This window comes from Macrobrachium nipponense, chromosome 26 (genome assembly GCF_015104395.2).
Source record: "Macrobrachium nipponense isolate FS-2020 chromosome 26, ASM1510439v2, whole genome shotgun sequence".
NCBI lineage: Eukaryota > Metazoa > Arthropoda > Malacostraca > Decapoda > Palaemonidae > Macrobrachium > Macrobrachium nipponense.
The window spans coordinates 64,372,820-64,391,791 of record NC_087215.1 but is presented as its reverse complement, the minus strand read 5'-3'; the positions used below and the strand labels follow the sequence as shown (position 1 = coordinate 64,391,791).

The 18,972-nt window shown below is 35.4% G+C and overlaps 1 protein-coding gene across 5 annotated transcripts in view; it reads left to right on the top strand.

Annotated features, from left to right (window-relative positions):
- LOC135200342 (synaptotagmin-10-like) overlaps positions 1-15,789 on the top strand; it is a 118,635-nt gene extending 102,846 nt beyond the window's left edge. For 4 of the 5 annotated variants that reach the window (XM_064228920.1, XM_064228919.1, XM_064228918.1 and 1 more), the window contains 5 exons: positions 1-156; positions 3,951-4,071; positions 4,486-4,657; positions 10,952-11,152; positions 13,196-15,789. The exon at positions 1-156 is cut by the window's left edge and continues 13 nt beyond it. In XM_064228920.1, coding sequence (XP_064084990.1) covers positions 1-156; positions 3,951-4,071; positions 4,486-4,657; positions 10,952-11,152; positions 13,196-13,199 — 654 coding nt within the window. In that variant the 3' untranslated portion in view covers positions 13,200-15,789. Of the gene's footprint in view, positions 157-3,950; positions 4,072-4,485; positions 4,658-10,951; positions 11,157-13,195 lie in introns of those variants that run through there. The other variant, XM_064228917.1, reaches the window with a different exon arrangement.
- Positions 15,790-18,972: the final 3,183 nt, after the last annotated feature.

The window sequence follows — 18,972 nt, the reverse complement described above, 5'->3', positions numbered from 1 at the left end:
GAACTCCGAGATAGAACCCTCCAGTTCAGCGTGTACGACTTCGACAGGTTCAGTCGCAACGACCTAATCGGACAGGTAGTCCTCCAGGGAGTGGCAGAGCACTGCGACCCGGACAATGAGATGGAGTACGTGATGGACATCCTCAACACGAAACACGTGAGTGGAGTTTTCCAGTTTCAATTTTTTTTCGAAACTCTTTTCGAAACAATGTAAACTTATGCTGATTCTTCTCATGGTTATAAAACTATTCTAAGGTATATATAATACATGCATATATATATATATATATATATATATATATGATATATATATATATATATATGTATGTATATATATATATATATATATATATATATATATGTATGTATATATATATATGTATATATATATATATATATATATATATATATATATATATATAATATAATATATAATATATATATGTATATATATATATATATATTATATATATATATGTATGTATGTATATATATATATATATATATATATATATATATATATATGTATGATATATATATATGTATATATATTTATATATATATATATATATGTAAATTTATATATATATAAATATATATGATGTATATATGATATATTATATATATATATATATATATATATATATATATATATATATATATTTATAATTAATTCTGAGGTAGAGCGAATTAGATATTAAAGGACATTTGTAGCTTCATGCGTATATATGAATCACGGTGATGTAATCAGACTCATATATATGTGTGTGTGTGTGTTTGTGTTTTGGGCAACCGGCACGACGAAAACAAGTTTATTTACTTAAAAGTCTCGTATTTACGGCTGTAAAACTTTTCTAAACGTAAAGATAACGAATATATTCATAAAAATATTTCAACACTAAATTTACATAACTTAAATTCATAAAACTTAAATATTAAATTAACATTTTTTTTCATTTATGTATATACATTTTATGATGAAATATATTACTGGATCCACCCTTCACTTTCAAGTGCTGTTTATCCCCACACTGTAACCTATTTCTGGTAAGATTTACTATAAAATTTGTTTTGCCGTATATTGCAGTACGGATTAAGAATTTACATAAATAAGTAAAGTATCTCATAGAAACATGATGCGAATACAAAAATAAATTATAGCAGATATAGATACAGTGTATATACAAAACAATTTGACGTCCTAACAATATGATTGGCACATATACATACATACATAGGCACCAGTCTTGTTTTTTTTTTTTTTTGCCATAAAAATACCTACTTTCCAGTAGCTTCCTTGGTATTTCGAATGGTTCTAGCCTGTAGTATTCCTTATCAAGCCGCTTTGATCGTGTTTTTCGATATGCAAGATGTAGCATAAAGAATTCCAACAAAATTTGGTATTAAAATTTATCTAAATGCATGAAAAAAATGAAAAACGGTATTTCAACTACGATTCACCCTTAATAAACCTTCCCTAACCTAACGGGCTTAAGTTATCTGGGAATCGGCAAAACCTGGACCCGCACTAAGCCCTAACCTAAGGCTGGAAGTATCAATGCTGTACAAGAGGCAATGAAAACAAGACTAAAAGGTCTCAACTGTTCTTATGTACTTATTCAACTGCTGCTAAATAAATCATTCTAACCATGAACAAGTTTGTCCTACTGTGTATGCAACATCTAAAAATATCCTAAGTGTTACTCCCCAATTCCGGACATAAAGAATAAGAAACTGAAAAAAACGTCACTGAAAAGTACTTACTTTAATATCTTCGTGGCGGCGTACAAATATTATCAAATTGGTCCTCAATGACTGGTCGAGTTATTCCTTTGACTTAATAACTCCGTCATAATTCACAATCAGAAATAGCCTATGCTGTACATAAGCCGCAGACACACTGAACAATCGATTACCCCTCCACATTGTGAAATATATTGCATTGTACTCATTCCAGAAGCTTTTCCAGATATATCAGTGTTTACACACAATGGAATGGCCACCGTTAGTAAAATGAAAAAAAAATTAATTTTCTTCACACTTAAAGAAATGCGGAGTGAGTTAAATCATTTTAGTCCAAGAATCTGGCTAAGGCTAGGCCAATACCAAGTAGACTATGGTATTAGTCAATATAGGGAAAGTAATAGTTCGCTTTCTTTGCAGGAAGGATTTGAACTGATAAAACATTCACTACGGAGGGTTCCCCTTATCTAAATTCATACAGTGGTAGCCCTGAAAAAGGGATAAAAAAATAAAACAGGAAGGGGGAGCTTTCGGCGACAGCACACGATTCCCAAAGTTTGAAAATAATTGTAGTTTATGAATAATGGCGGAGCTAGCGTAAAGCATATCTGATATTGTCACTGTCTTCGACGTCATTCAAAGAAAACTTCTTTTTTAGAAGGTTGGCTAAAACTTCCAGCACTTGTTAATCATATCCTACTTCCACTGCGCTGGTTCAACGTATTGCCTTCTACTATCCCGCACTATTTTTCGGGGCTGGGCTTCTATTATCACATGCTCCAAAATAATAACTGGTGAAAAAAAATATATAAGTTGGATCAACAAAACTTTCGTTAGGCCTAGTAAGTGTTGGAAACTTAAATCACCATCGAAATCGCCATTATATCCACCCAAAATTTTCTCCGATAATTGCATTAGGACACTTTCATCATCATAGTCACACAATTGAGCTTCTTGTTCATTAATCTATCATTACAAAATTATAAATTATAGCCTACATGTTTTCATCTGTGCAATTCTGAGGTTCTCAGGTGGCGTTTTCCTTTCACAAAGTTTCAATTTATGGACAGTTTCTTCGCAAAATTACGCTCTCATCATTTTTACACATATTCAGGATATTGATAAAGTTCTCACGAAGATGACATGGATATATTTACTATAATAAATAATAAGAGTAACCGGTAACGGAGTCCAATTTGAATCCAACCATCCAGAGAAATAAATATAAGAATGATTGTGATGTTTCTAAGTTCTGCTGAATAGCATTCCAACCGCCTCAAGTATTTATTTCCGGTTTATACTAATATAAGCTGGACCATCTTTTGAGCAAAACAGATTAAAAAAGAAGATGAAAGGATTCTCTTCTTTGGTCAGTTGATTTAGATATGCACGTAGAATGTCCGTAACCCAAGAGGGTAAATATTATCGATCTTGCGACTTAGATTAAGCCAACCTGCCGGAGCTTAATAATTGGATATTCTTAAGCAGCCCGTAAGTGAGGTAGTGGGATTAGAGGCCTAATGTGGACCTCTGGATTCTAGCAAACGACAGGGACGGAATTTCCATCATTCACAGTGTGCTCGTTGTTAAATCACCATTATCAGCGTGCTTGATGCCATCTTGATTTGTCCTTTCATAATGAATATGTAATGGCACAGATGATGATGATGATGATGATGGAGCGTGAGAAGGATACGGTAATGAACATGTTTCTATGATGTTGACAATGAAGATGACAATGCTAAGCTAATGACAATAATAATTATGATGGATGTTGTAAAAATAGTGGAGTGGAGATAGTGCTGGAGATTTTGGCGGTGCTACTAATGATTAAAATTATACTAATAAGGATAATGGTGGTGATAATGGTGAAAATTTATTAAAACAATTTTAAATTTGCTTTGCATTTACATTTTTCCTCAGACATACTGGGTACGAGAGGCAATGAACTGTTGATTTTACTTTGACAACATCCAATGAATTTCTTTATAGACAATTGCGATGAGGTAATTGAAGAGCTGTCAATTTTACACTGATTAGCATAATTTGAATTTAAATCCCCTCTAACCACACAGACAATCAGCTGAAACATGGATCTCCCAGTGATTGGCTAAATTTTAGTACTAATTTTTTTCAGTAGCTCCATTTACAGTTTATCAAAGCATCTATGATTATAAATAAAATTATTATTATTATTTTATTTTTCAGGAATCTCGTGAACTTGGTGAACTCATGCTTAGTCTTTGCTATTTGCCCACGGCTGGACGGCTCACGGTGACGGTGATCAAGATGCGTAATCTGCGTGCCATGGATATTACTGGATCTTCTGGTGAGACATTACTTTTTTTATGGATATATGCACATTTGAGGTGTGTCCTGTGTGTGTGTGTGTGTGTGTGTGTGTGTGTGTGTGTGTGTGTGTGTGTGTGTGTGTGTGTGTGTGCAATAGTAGGTATGTATGTCTGATTTTGCTGCAGTAAATGCGTGTAAGCAGTACCGTAGGCCTAAGTGTGTGTGTGTGTGTTTAGGCCTTTTGGTGTTAGAGCCAAAACATGGAGTGGAAAAATAAGAACTAGATCGCAATAAAACACATTATTATAGCATGATAATCATTTCCTACATTGTTAAGCACAACACTTGGGTTTTCATCTTCCTCACGTATGGTTTAGAGCTGTCATTTCCATCGGCCTTACAAATAAAAATTCATTAGTACCAAAATCTTACGAACATTCCGTCCTTCCAGACCCGTACGTCAAAGTTTGTCTCCTGTGCCGTGGCAGACGGATAAAGAAGAAGAAGACAAGCGTTAAAAAATCAACTCTCAATCCCATCTACAATGAGGCTCTGGTCTTTGATATTCCTAACGACAACATCGAGGACGTCACCCTACTGGTCAAGGTCATGGATTACGACAGGTGAGCCTCACCTGACCCATAACAGTGGTAATGATCTTGGTACTGTAGCCATAAAATTTAAGAGAAGTTATATTGCTACTTTTATGTGCTGTGCTCCACGGCTTTAACGTTTCCAGCAGTCGTCATCAACTGTTTAATTATTCTTAGATTTATTTGTTTATTTACTGTTTTGTCGTCATTATTTTGGGTCTGCTTTAGTTATATGACCATACGACAATTCTTCACTCTTACCTGTAGGTAGAGGGAAAGATGGTATTTTAGTATTGGATGTAATATTCCATTTTCTCGTCGCCGAGGTTCCGGGATGAAGGGCGATAATAAAGCAATATCTTCTTGCTGGTGTTTATTGGCTAAAACTACATTGAAGAAGGCGGGTAGTTGAATATACAAAATACAATAAGCGTATATAATAGAATCATAACAAACATATGAGCATCGACGCTCTATACACAATAAGGAATCATATCCTGCATACATGAGGTAGAATTTATAAGATCGAAGCCTCTGTGTCGGACTCGATACTAACACAATAATAATTGGTTATACTTATAACATTTACGCATTATGCAACACAGTGCAATAGCTCTGAACTGAACGTGTCTGCGGAGCTAAGATTTCCCGCGCTCGTTACATAACGTCTTGCATACATAACAGTCTCCTCCCCCTTTACCTGTGACTAAGAAACAAATGTTCCTCACATTTACAAATCTAATTCTTTCAGGAGGTTTTCCTCTACTCATTCTGTTAGGGAGTACTATAGGTGTGTTCTGAGCTGTTGCATGATTTTGAACATCTTGGTGAGCAGTTTGCACATCTGAGTTATTTAAGTTTGAGGTATTTGAAACTTGTACTTCTGTATGATTTGTACTAAATGACTGCAACTGATCAACATGACGTTTTACAATCTTTCCACCGACATTAACATCATAATGTAAATTACCAATCTTCCTGACAATTTCTCCTTGTACCCATTTTTCTGGTGTATTGTATGACCTTACCATGACATAACCTGAAGGAGCGAAATGTCTTACATAGGGAAGTTTTTTTACTTGATCATAACCTTTCTGTTCTAACTGACTCTGCAAGCTTGGATACATTAGATCTAATTATTCCTGATCCTCCTCCCATCAACAAATAAGATGGTGTTACACCCGTAGTATTATGCACGGTTGTTCTATAGGATAATAGGAACTTTGCAATGTGAGATGCTACATTACCAGAATTTGCTTGTCTACACTTCATATTATGTTTGAAAGTTTGAACAAACCTTTCTGCTTCACCATTCGTGGATGGATGATAAGTTGCTGATAATGTATGTGTATACCATTTACATTCAGAATCCTTAAAAACTCTGTGAAGTAAACTGTGGGCCATTGTCTGTCACTATTCTTTCTGGCAAACCATGCGTTGCAAAGATTTGCATGAGTGATCTTATAGTTGCTACCGATGAAGTTGTTTGCATTGGTATAACTTCTGGCCACTTACTATATGCATCTACTAATATTAGATATGAGTATCCTAAAAATGGACCTGCAAAATCTACATGTACACGTTGCCACGGGTATCTGGGTAATTCCCATGGGTGCATTAGTGTTAGTTTTGGATTATTTTGTTGTAATGCACAATTCATACACTTCTTAACCAAATTTTCAATGTCCCTATCAACACCTGGCCACCAAACATAAGTTCTAGCAATGACTTTGATCTGACAATACCTTGGTGGTCTGCATGTATTTCTGATAGAACTCTATTCCTTAATGCATTTGGAATCACTACTCTTGATCCTCTCAAAATACATTCTTGTGCTACACTCAATTCATTCCAAATTTCTTTGTATGGTTTACAATTGGCATCTTCTGCACAAATATCTCTGCCGGTTATTAGACTCTGCACTACTTTTGAAAGTACTGGGTCTTTCTTTGTACCTTGTGCTATTTCCTTAGCTGTAATAGGTAAATTATATGCAGAAATCAAAAGAATACTTTCCTCATATTGCTCTGGTGCTTTGTCTACAGGCAATCTCGACAAAGCGTCTGCATTACCCATCTTAGATGTTGGTCTATATTCTATGTTGTATCATATGCCGCTAATATGATTGCCCAACGTTGTAGTCTTGCAGCTACTAACGTCGGTAAACTTGCCTTTGGACCTAAAATCATCAATAATGGTTTGTGGTCTGTAACTAATGTGAACCTTTTCCTGCCCATACAGATACATATGGAACTTTTCACTCCATACACTAGTGCTAATGCTTCCTTTTCTATTTGTGAGTAATTTCTCTCTGCTTTGTTCAATACCCTAGAGGCAAAAGCTATTGGTTTTTCTGTACCATCTGGCATTACATGTGCTAGTACTGCACCTAATCCTATGTTTGAGGCGTCACAAACCAACTTTACTGGCAAATCCATTTGATAATGTACTAAGAATGTGGGTGATGTCACTTCTGCTTTGATTCTTTCAAAAGCATTTTGACATTCCTTTGTCCAATTCCATTTTACATCTTTGTTCAGCAAATTGTACAATGGGTGTGCAATTGTTGCTAAGTTTTGAATGAAACTACCATAGAATGTTACTAAACCTAAAAATGATTGCAATTCCTTGACATTTTCTGGTAACTTTGCTGACTGCACTGCATTTACCTTATCTTGAGTCTTATGAATACCTTTACCATTTACAATAAAGCCTAAATACTCAACCGAGTCAACTCCTAAAATACAATTTACTCTGGTTGACCTTGATATTGTGTTCCTTTAGTTTCTTTGAACTGCTAACGTAACCTTTGTTCTCTATGTTCTTTTTTGTTTTTGCCAGCTACTAATATGTCATCAATGAAAATGAATACTCCTGACATACCTGCAAATATTTTGTCCATTGTTTGCTGCCATATTGCTGGACTGCTAGCAACACCATAGGGAAGTCTTTTTGGACGATACAGCCCTAAATGTGTGTTTACAGTACATAGCTTTTGGGAATTTTCATCCATGGATAGTTGTTGAAATGCTTGTCTAAGATCTATCTTAGAAAATACTGAGCATCCTGACAAAGTTGCGAACATATCTTTAGGATTTGGCAATGGATGTTGTGCTACTTGCAATTGTGGATTTAATGTCACCTTGTAATCTCCACATAACCTAACTTGACCGTTGTCCTTAACAATTGGAACTAATGGTGTAGACCAATCTGAATAATCTACCTTTTCCCATGAACCTTCACTTTCTAACCTTCTAATTTCAGTTTCCACAGCTGTTTTCAATGCATATGGAACTGGTCTTGGAGCAGAAAATCTAGGAGTAGCATTCTCCTTTAAAACTAAGACTGCTTGTGCATTCTTTACTGTTCCTACTCTGTCTTCAAATACTACTTTGTAATCTGATAGAAGATTAGTTAATGAAATTTCTTCTGCTGGTTCTTGTTTTGTACCTGTAACCCTTAGAATACTAGGCCAATCTAATTTTATGCATCTTAACCAATCTAATCCTAATAACGTCTGTCCTTGACCCTTGACTATTGTCAATGGTAACTTACCTATCTCTTGATCTTTGTACTGAACTTTCACTTGTGATGAACCAACTACTTCTATGTTTGTACCATTATAACTTTTGAGCACTTTGTCTGAAGGTCTTATCACTAGGTTAGGTATCGTTTGTGCTACTCTTTCAGAAATTATTGTCACATCTGCAGCTGTGTCTATTTGCATGGGTGTGAGTTTCCCATTTATTTCTATTTGAGCCATAAGACGTTCTTGTGAGTCTTTGTTCACGGAATTAATGTGAAATGCAAATTGTTCTACTTCTGTGGTCTTATGTACATTTTCTTCATTTGAGCTAGAGCAGTCATTTGAATTTACGGTTCTATTGATTTGTTTTGTGGTCTTTTGCTTAGCAAATTTACACTGAGTTGTTAAATGACCACGCTTCCTGCAGTTATTGCACGTCTGACCTGACGCTGGGCACTTATCCCAATCATTGCTATAATGATCTTGTTTACCACATCTAAAGCACGATTTCTTTTGAGGTTTTTGTGTCCCTATGTGACTTTGACTTTTCTGTGAGTATGCATTAGGTTTAACCTTGTTATACTTGGATATACCTGGGCTAGGCTTACTCGTTTCATTTGTTTGCCCTTTCTTTGCATGTTGGTAACTCCTTTTATAGGCTACATGATTTACCTGACTACTGTTGTTATTATGAGTCTTACCTACAATGACATTGGACTGGTAATTAGCTGTTTCTATTGCTCTTGCTATTTCCAGAACTTTTTGCAAATTTAACTTCTTTTCTTGCAATAACTTCTTTCTAAGCTCTTGCGAGTTACTCCTTACTATAATTTGTTCTATTAACCTGTCTTCTAGATCTCCAAATTCACAAGTTGAAGCTAATTTCTTTAACTTAGTTACAAAAGAATCTATTGTCTCACCTGATTCCTGTGATGCTTCTATGAACTGATAACGTTCAAAGTATTTATTTGCTTGAGGAGCAAAATAATTTGTAAGCCCTTCAATTGCGTCCTGCAATGAATCACCTGTTAGATTTAAAGTATTGAATACTTCCTGAACTTCTAAACCTGCAGTATGAAGTAACAAAGCCTTCTGCTGCTTTTCGTTTATTTTCCCTAGTGCTTCTAAATAAATTTGGAAGCTGCCTATCCACTTTTTCATCTTTGTACCACTGATTTAGGATCATCACCGATGCTGAAGCTGTCTAACTTTTGGACATCTATCGGCATTTTTGCTGTGATACTAAGAAGTTTAGGCTAGGCTAGGAATTTGGAAGTTTTCTTCTTTTTTTTTTTTTTTTCTACCTTGTAGGCTACACTTGCATAGACATACCTTTTGCACTTTTACTCTCTAAACCAACCTTTTTTGTTGTAACGCTCCTGACTTGGCACAGCGCTGCTTGGTTTGAGTGTGATGAAGGCATCTAGGTAATTGAGTTATGTTTCGTTTTCGGGTAGACTTCATCCGTTTGGGGTCGTCGTCTTCCGCTTCTTGGCTAGGAGATTAGGCGTAGGCTATAGGCTCCATTTGGCTGCTACGAGTTCGTCACCTGCGTCGCCAATGTTTTGTCGTCATTATTTTGGGTCTGCTTTAGTTATATGACCATACGACAATTCTTCACTCTTACCTGTAGTCGAGGGAAAGATGTATTTTAGTATTGGATGTAATATTCCATTTCTCGTCGCCAATGTTTGTCGTCATTATTTTGGGTCTGCTTAGTTATATGACCATACGACAATTCTTCACTCTTACCTGTAGGTAGAGGGAAAGATGGTATTTTAGTATTGGATGTAATATTCCATTTCTCGTCGCCGAGGTTCCGGGATGAAGGGCGATAATAAAGCAATATCTTCTTGCTGGTGTTTATTGGCTTAAACTACATTGAAGAAGGCGGGTAGTTGAATATACAAAATACAATAAGCGTATATAATAGAATCATAACAAACATATGAGCATCGACGCTCTATACACAATAAGGAATCATATCCTGCATACATGAGGTAGAATTTATAAGATCGAAGCCTCTGTGTCGGACTCGATACTAACACAATAATAATTGGTTATACTTATAACATTTACGCATTATGCAACACAGTGCAATAGCTCTGAACTGAACGTGTCTGCGGAGCTCCAAGATTTCCCGCGCTCGTTACATAACGTCTTGCATACATAACATTTACCTTTATTTTAATTTTCATCGGTATCTTACTATACTTCCGTCGTCATGATTTTTTTTCTTTTTTTACGTTGGGCCGCTTTGTGGAAAATTACCATGCAAGTTAAAAGGCATATTCAATTTTTCAGCATGATGACGGAAATGTGTGAAATAAGAACAGGAAATTTAACTTGAAATCTGGAAATGCAATTTAAAAAATCGCTTAAACTAAAAGTCTCATAAGTGCGCTTTTCAAATGAATTTCATTTTGCTTTTCCAATATTTTGTGGGAGTACCACCTTCGTTGGTTATAGAACCCACGAATGATAATCCTAGGTCTAGCTAAAGAATGCATCATGTTTAAAGAAATCGCACCATTCTGTTAATTCATGCAAAAAGAAAAATGACATTTGCTAACTTGACAATTCACAATTTGTATTTATTGACAAGTACCATTTTACAGTATAATATTATTATAAACCCATAATCTAGCTTAATAGTAAATATTTGGTTAGTTAACAGCAAATAGGTATGACAATAAAATATCATTTCTGTTTGCCACAAAACTACAATTTGTTTTACATAAAGACATTCAATTCATACCTTCGAGGAGAACATACGTTATGCCGCAGTTTCCTCGCAGGGTCGGAGCAAATGAACTTCTGGGCGTCACTGTCCTTGGGACTCAGGTCATTGGACCAGGAAGAGACCACTGGCTGGAGATGTTGGAGTGCCCGAGGAGGCCAGTGACTCAATGGTATCCCCTGATGGAAAGTGTGCCGGTAAATCTAGTGGTGTCTCCCTCTCGCACTCTCCCACCACCACTTTCTTGCCTTAACTCCACGTAAGTGTTTCTGATAACTTGTAGAGAGGTAATCCATTTCATTAGTCCGGACTTCCTATCATTATTCTACGTATATTGAACAATAGATACATAATTTATATTCGTTGTATAAGAGAACAGAGATTGAATATTTGGTTGCGTTTAATTACTTATAAGGTATTTGCATTTTGGAGGGAAGCAGCTTTTCGAAAATTCAAAGCACATATTTTAATCTGCAATATCTTTAACAGTGAAAAACTTTTAATGGCTAAAGTATCCTTTTTTAAAGGAACTGCCTCGCCATATCCCTGGGGATGATAAATCACTGGGTAATATGATAAAATTCTAATGTCGGATGTAGTTGTTTTAGTTTCTCCTTTTAAAAATCTGATTTTCTTAATTGGAAATTCTCATTTTCTTTAGTTTTATAGCACGGTAAACTTACATTATTGGAGGTAAACTTACAATTATTGGAGCAGCTAATTGCTCTCATTTTTCTCTCCTTTCATACATTGTTTACTTGATACTTGGTACTGTTTTAGCAAAGAAAACACCCGAGTGCCCAAGAATAAGAAAAGACGAGTGTCCAAAAATAAGATAAGATGACTAAAAATCACCAGAAGATGTCTTCCAGTCTGATGCATCAGGACCACTAGTCACCTGATCAAGACTATTTTGCCTTGGTAATAGCAGATTTTGATGGGGTAGCTATCGAAAATCAAGTACGTAGATAATACTTCAGAAATTCATAAAGATTTAAACAAGAAAATTAAAATGGAAGGTATACAGTGGCGCCATTTCAAATTTTTCATGGGGAGGGGGGGAGGTTAGGAACTTATGGTTTGGGTGGGTTGGCGAGTAAAGCAGACCTAGCTATCAGTTGGGGGTAAAGGGGGTGCTGTAAGCCTACTGAATTTTGTGCGTATTTTGACACCATATAATTGCTGCATTGAGCTCATTGGCGTGAATTTTATTATTATTTCAAGGGCCTTTATAAGTACCTAATGCCTACAGTGCATACCCAAATTGAAAACACAAAAATGCTTACAGACAGCTGCTGAAAACAACTAAACCTAGTTTTATCAACTAAATTTGGTTTCCACTACAAACTTCACAAACAAAATCAAGCAAAAGATAAAGGCAAAGATTACTGAAAGATAATGAAAGGAATTAACATTGAAAATACCACAAACAAAGCAATCTTGAATATCTTGAAAAATGTAGGAAGCTTTGTGAACTGCAAATGAAACGCAATGACGTTCATTGAAAATGCAAAAAATGTAGCTTTCTTACAATAAGACTATATGAATAGCCGGGGTATGATGGGAAAGGGAGCTCGACCCTAAATTTGGGAAAGTTCTGTACAAATTGGTACAATACAATATCTGTTAATAAATTCCAGTATGAAAGACTTAGTAACGTTTCAGGACAATAAATTATAAATAAATTATATGAAGATGAATTTTTTAGTGTCCCCACCTTAGTCCCCAACTTCACATATGCTATACTTGCACATGTTCTAGATATCTTACAGCTAGAGGCAATTACACACAGTTCCTAACCTAAACTAACATTTGATTTAAGAGACATTTAAAAATGTAACACATCTGAAATGGCAACATAGTAAAAAATAATTATAATAATGTAATGAATAGCAAAGAAGTCCGTTAGGTGGAGGCGTCACTAGGATTATATTCGACCCTTACTTTAGGCAAGAAAAGTGTAATATTAAGTAATTAGTAGCCTTAAGTCATTTAAATTTTCAACACATCTAAACAACTAAGACTGTGAAACACAAACGTGTTTCCTGGCATAGTTTAGCATCTTAAAAAACAGATTCTATGCAATATTGCCATGGCCAGTGGCAAAGTTCTTCACAGTTGTTCTTGAAAGCATTGCCTTCACAAAAAGAAAATTCATAACTTGAATTTGGTTACAAGTGCTGTGAAGAAAATATTGGCAACTTCACACAAAAATTTAGCTGCAAGATGCTAAAGATATCAAGTGACTTGCTTGTGCAAACATAAAATGGATTACTAAAAGCATTTTTTTTTTTTTTTGCAGGTGAAGCTCAAAAGGATACGATTAATGACACCTTTAGGAATCATTGAAACAAACTGGAAGTTTTGTCATCGTTTGGAGGAGAATCCAAGGATGTCTCGGAAGAGGTACACTTTGATGAATTGAGCATTTATCATTCAGTTAAGAGGCTGGTGCTGGTGCCATCTCCCTTGCTTTAGATATGGCAGAATAGACAGTAAACAATAAATAAAGCTTTATGGTAGTTAAGTCTCCATAGCATCCGCATTTATGGTTACCATTATTACTTGTACTGAAAGTCTCTTCATTAGCAAGTGCTGCCCTTCTAGAAATGCTTTGGGATGGTGACAGTTGAGCAACTTCTATGGCATCTTGCAAGCAAACCTTGCACCAAGTAATCGATGCCTTTTTCTATATTCATGCAAAATTGAAGGTACATTTGTGACAGTCATAAATGTTTGATTATGCACAACAGCAATATAGAGAAAACATTGTTTACTTGATGCTATGTCTGATATGACACTAAACATGCCAGGGAATGTGCTTATGTGACTATCATCTTTAGTCATCTTCCGGAGGTGTTTTAATAGGATGTAGTCAGTCTAGTAGATACTGACATAGATTGTCTTGATGTAAAGTTAGGAAGATTAGAGTGAAACCTGAATATATCCTATCCTGTACAAAGATTTTTTTTTTTCAACTGAGAAAAATTGTTACCTTAACCTGGTGGCCAACAAACATGTTTTCTGGAATCTTGCCACTTAAGTTTGCATGAAGCAACCAATATTTTTCTTCTATATTAACTTAGAATTTAAGTCATTCCTCTTTTTTTTCATGGCGCATTGTTACAAAAATATCAACATGGATGACTTCAGTTTTTCTAACAATATTTGTTACTTGGCACAAAGTCTGGTGGCAAAACACCGTAATATACCAGGAAACTTGGTTGTTTGTCACATTTCAAATACGTAGTAGATAATATAAAAACAGTATACAAACATAGATAATCAGGGAAAATGTTTGGTTAGAGATATATTTTTGATGTTACTAGGTCTGTAACTCCTATTTTTTTATTGATATCAAGAACATGACGTGAAAGTTGTCAAAGAATTTCCAAGACGCCATTCAAAATTTTGCATGCAGCTGCATGAGAGGGTTTTGATATTTCAAATGTATATCATTTTTTTAAAAGTCCATAGCTGGCACAGTGTGTAATGCAGCTTCAATTCAAGTGATTCTTGCCAGCTAGATTCTAATTGCAGTAACATAGCAAGAATTTCCATAATTTCAATTTTTCTGATACTTTTGCATTTACAAAAACACTAAGGCCTTAAATAGTAATAAATAGAACAAGAAATTGGCTATTCATTTTTTTCAAATAAATGTTCTCATATTCAGATCTTATGAACTGAAATCAATATTGCAGTACCTTTGTGTTGGCATACATTTAGCTAACAGGGGTTTAAAATATTTTACTATGAACTGCATAACTTAGTAGTACAGTATTTAGTTTTAAATAAAATGAATTAGGAATATAAAGTTTGTACACTTAATAAAACAACAAATAGGCCTTGCATATCTCCTAGGTTTCTTTTCAGCTATAGCGCAAATCATTGTTCTATGAATGTTTGACATTGTCTTTGATTATTTGTGGTGTGAGGCTGAAACAAATGTTAGACCTGTTAGACATTCCAAAGAGTTTAATTAACAGGAATAAAGTCTGGCAGAAAATATAAAATATTGTCTTACAGATATATAAGAAGCATTTACAGCACATGCTTGAGCGAATGAGGTGTATAAAGCACATTTGCAAATACGTACTACATATAGATTTCTGTATTCCATACAGTATATAAATAAAATATGTATGCATGTATGTATGTATGTATGTGAATACATAATTGCCCCTTTCTTTGTAAACTTGATGTCTACACATGCTATCTGAATCATTCTCAATACCTGGCTGAAAATTAGATACATCTGTGTTAAGCTGTGACTGTAGTAACATTAGTCAAAGGAAGATATTTTTGTTGATCTTACATACATTGACCTCTAAGGTAAACGCGAACGATGTGTGCTTGGTACTCAAATGGTCTGCATTTGTAGCATGTTCATGTTGCAACACTAATGTACTTTGTATTGTGCAGTTTGGCTTTTCATTATTAATAGATGAAAACATTTTCCACGATCTGGAAAAACACCTGTAACATTAATTACACTTCAAAATTTACTATGTCAAGATCCATATTCTGCTGCATCATGGTATAATACATAACATTGTCAAGAAAACTGTAACAATGTAAGTGTTGTGTTAGATGTCTACTGTAATTGTAATCTTGAATATGCTTTCTGTTCAGTGGGATGAAGCAGAGATAATCATTGCTTCTTATTTGTACCCAGCATGTAATGGCTGTGCCATGACATAAACCTCTTAAGATAAGCTTGTCCATATCATACTGTGTTATATTTTTATTCAAACTTTGATCTACAATGACAATGCCTTAGTATTCATATAAATTTCATTCTTAGTAATGACAATGCCTTAGTCTCTCTCTCTCTCTCTCTCTCTCTCTCTCTCTCTCTCTCTCTCTCTCTCTCTCTCTCTCTCTCTCTCTCTCTCTCTATCAATTTGTCTCACTCTATAACCTTCAAATGTTTCAGTTCAAGAAATGTCGTTCAATTTATACAATTTTCATAATAATTACAATCATAATCATATTGGCGTAACTCAATCTAAGGTATATCAATTTGAGAGCCTAATTACTTTGGCAGTACCAAAACTTCTTGATTAGCAAATGTAAATCATGAAATTTGTTATTTTAACATAACTTTTTAATTTTTTCAAGTTGACTTGTTAAATTAAGGGAATTGTGGGGGGATACGTATTAATATTTCTACAAGAGATCTGCTAAGTGAGATAGCAACTTAAGGTACTGTACCTTTTTCTGTTATCTATGTTATATTTTCAAAGCATGATGTCATGTGCAATTGAATCTTCCATTTCATATACATTGTCTATTTTTATACCTTTTCACTTCCAACAGTAATTTAACATTATGGAATGTAGAGATACATTATATGTTTGACTAATAAAAGAATGTGTAGCATAATACTTGACTTATTTCACACTTTCTTCTGGAAAGGAGGTCTGAAGTAGATGCTTCTCAAGAGAGAAGAGAATACTATTAATACACAGCAAAGTTACAAAATTTGCACAACTGGATGGGAGACTCCCAAAGGGAGTGTATTCCAAGTAAAACAGACTGCAACCTGCTAAGACCACCATTAATACAGTACTGTACCATAATATCCAGAATACTGGGTTAAAATTCTTGATTCTCTTAGGGCTGACCTAAAGGGTTCAGTCTAAATTTAAATACTGTGCAGTATATCATACTGTGCAGTATATGATGTATTGTTACTCCTTAAAAATCCAATCACTGGATAAAATGAAAATGTTGAAGGCTCTGACAATTTCTTTCCAGGGTTTAGTATATCTGAAACTTTATATTAACTGTTGGTTGAAAGTTGGACAATCACAAAAGTGTCATCATATTTTATCTACAGTCAGGGAATCGGTCATGTGGGTTATTCATGAAACTACCATGGTCAGGCACGAGTGACCAATTTGAAGATGGAATATTAATTTAATCTAGTATTTTTCTTGGAATGAAAAGCACCATACTATAACAGCTTCATATAATTGGTGGAATGCTGTATGTTTCTTGTGATATTTGGGAGCATTGCATTTGGATACTTTTTGGATAGATAGTACTTAAGTTTGAACAGAGACATACTTCATAAATATAATTAAAGGAGGGGATATTCTAGTGCTTCAGGAAGCATTATGTTTTAATTTATTGACTCAAAAATTTTCTTAGGACTGGTAGGGAATGTGCTTTTATAAAAATGTCTATTTTAGTTTTTTAGTTGGTAAATCACTTGCCTGAATCTTTATTGCCCTTTGTACGATTACGTACTAAGTCTCAATGAAGAGAGGGAGGAGGTTCATCACTGTCAATTTGCAGGTTTATTTATACTATAGGACCTGAATGCCCAGTACAGTACAGACATAGTGAATTGAATCTAACCCTTTTGATGCTGGGCAATGTACTTGGCACCCACAATCTAAAATAGATAAAACATTTGCTATGCAGTAACATCAGCTTTGATTTGCCAACTTCCGCAGTTGTATTTAATATTTATTATTATGATTAATACATTTTCCCTTTGCCTTTTATGTATGTGATATGTGTTTTCCTCTTCAGGTGTGTACCAAAGCTTAAAAAGATGAAGTTTACAGTTTGACGGACCACTTTTGCTTTTTCCACAGAAAATGTAACAGTAGTACCTACTGAAAAAGCCCAAGTATCTACCTTTGTAATGGCAAGGTTAAAAATAACAACATACCTATGTAGGAAGTCTGAGGCAGTGGAAAATATGAAGTCTCCAAAGTACAACCTGGAGTGCGTTTTTAATTCTATTAGAAGAACACTGTCGCTCAAAACAGCCTGAGGAATACCGCTTTCAGGTTATATGTGTTTGACTGCATGATATCAATTCAATTTGCACCTAAAAATGATATTGTTATTTTACAATAAAGTTTTGTACATACTTACCTGGCAGATATATACTTAGCTTATGTCTCTGACGTCACGACAGAATTCAAAAAACTCGCGGCAAATGCGACAGGTAGGTCAGGTGATCTACCCCACCGCCGCTGGGTTGTCAGGTGTATGAACCAATCCCCCTTTCCAGTCATAATTTCTCTTCCACCTGTCTCCTGAGGGGAGGCTGGGAGGGGGCCATCAATCGTATATATCTGCCAGGTAAGTATGTACAAAACTTTAATTGTAAAAATAAAACAATATCAATTTTTTGTACTGAACTTTCCTGCCCAGATATATACTTAGCTGATTGACACCCTTGGTGGAGGGAAAGAGACAGAGCTAACAAGGAAAAAGGGGAAACAACGTCTGTTGTAGGATACTAACAAACCTTGGTTCTTACCTGATAAGGCTGAAGACTTCATAGTTACTGTCTATTAGTCTGCAAAGCCTGAAGAGCTACAGCGAGGGCGTGACCTACAGCTGAAAAGACTCTTTGGGTCTACGAAGGGATTTGATATCCACTTACTCAGTAGAATCCAAGTCGGATCATGTCAATGGGATTCGCCCTCTTAAATGACAGAGCCTGACCACTACCAATGCAGGGAGCTCTAGCACAAACAGATCACCTAACCATTCTAATGTTAGCAATCGAATAGAAAGAGATGCCTACCCGCATCCTCTTTCAACAACCATAAAAAACACAATACAAACAATAGGGGAAAAAAGATTTACAAAGGATATGCTTCAGCTCCCTGCCCCAGCACCGAATCCGCCGATGCATACGGGCCTAACGCGAAGCACTTATCGTAAGTAATCTTGACGTCTTTAAGGTAGTGGTTCGCGAATACTGAATTGCATCTCCAGAATGTTGCTTTCATCAGATTCTGGAGTGACATATTCTTGTTGAAAGCCAAGGACGTAGCAATGGCTCTTACCTCGTGAGTCTTGACTTTCAAAAGCTTGAACTGATCCTCACCGCAAGCCAAATGTGCTTCCTTCACGAGGCTTCTAATAAAGAAGGACAAAGCATTTTTAGACAATGGTCTACTGGGATCCTTTACAGAGCACCAAAGTCTATCCTTAATGCCCTTAAGAGACTTCTTCCGCTGGAGGTAGTATCTTAAAGTCCTCACAGGGCAAAGAGTTCTTTCCGGCTCTTCCCCTACCAGGGGAGCTAAGCCTGGAACCGGT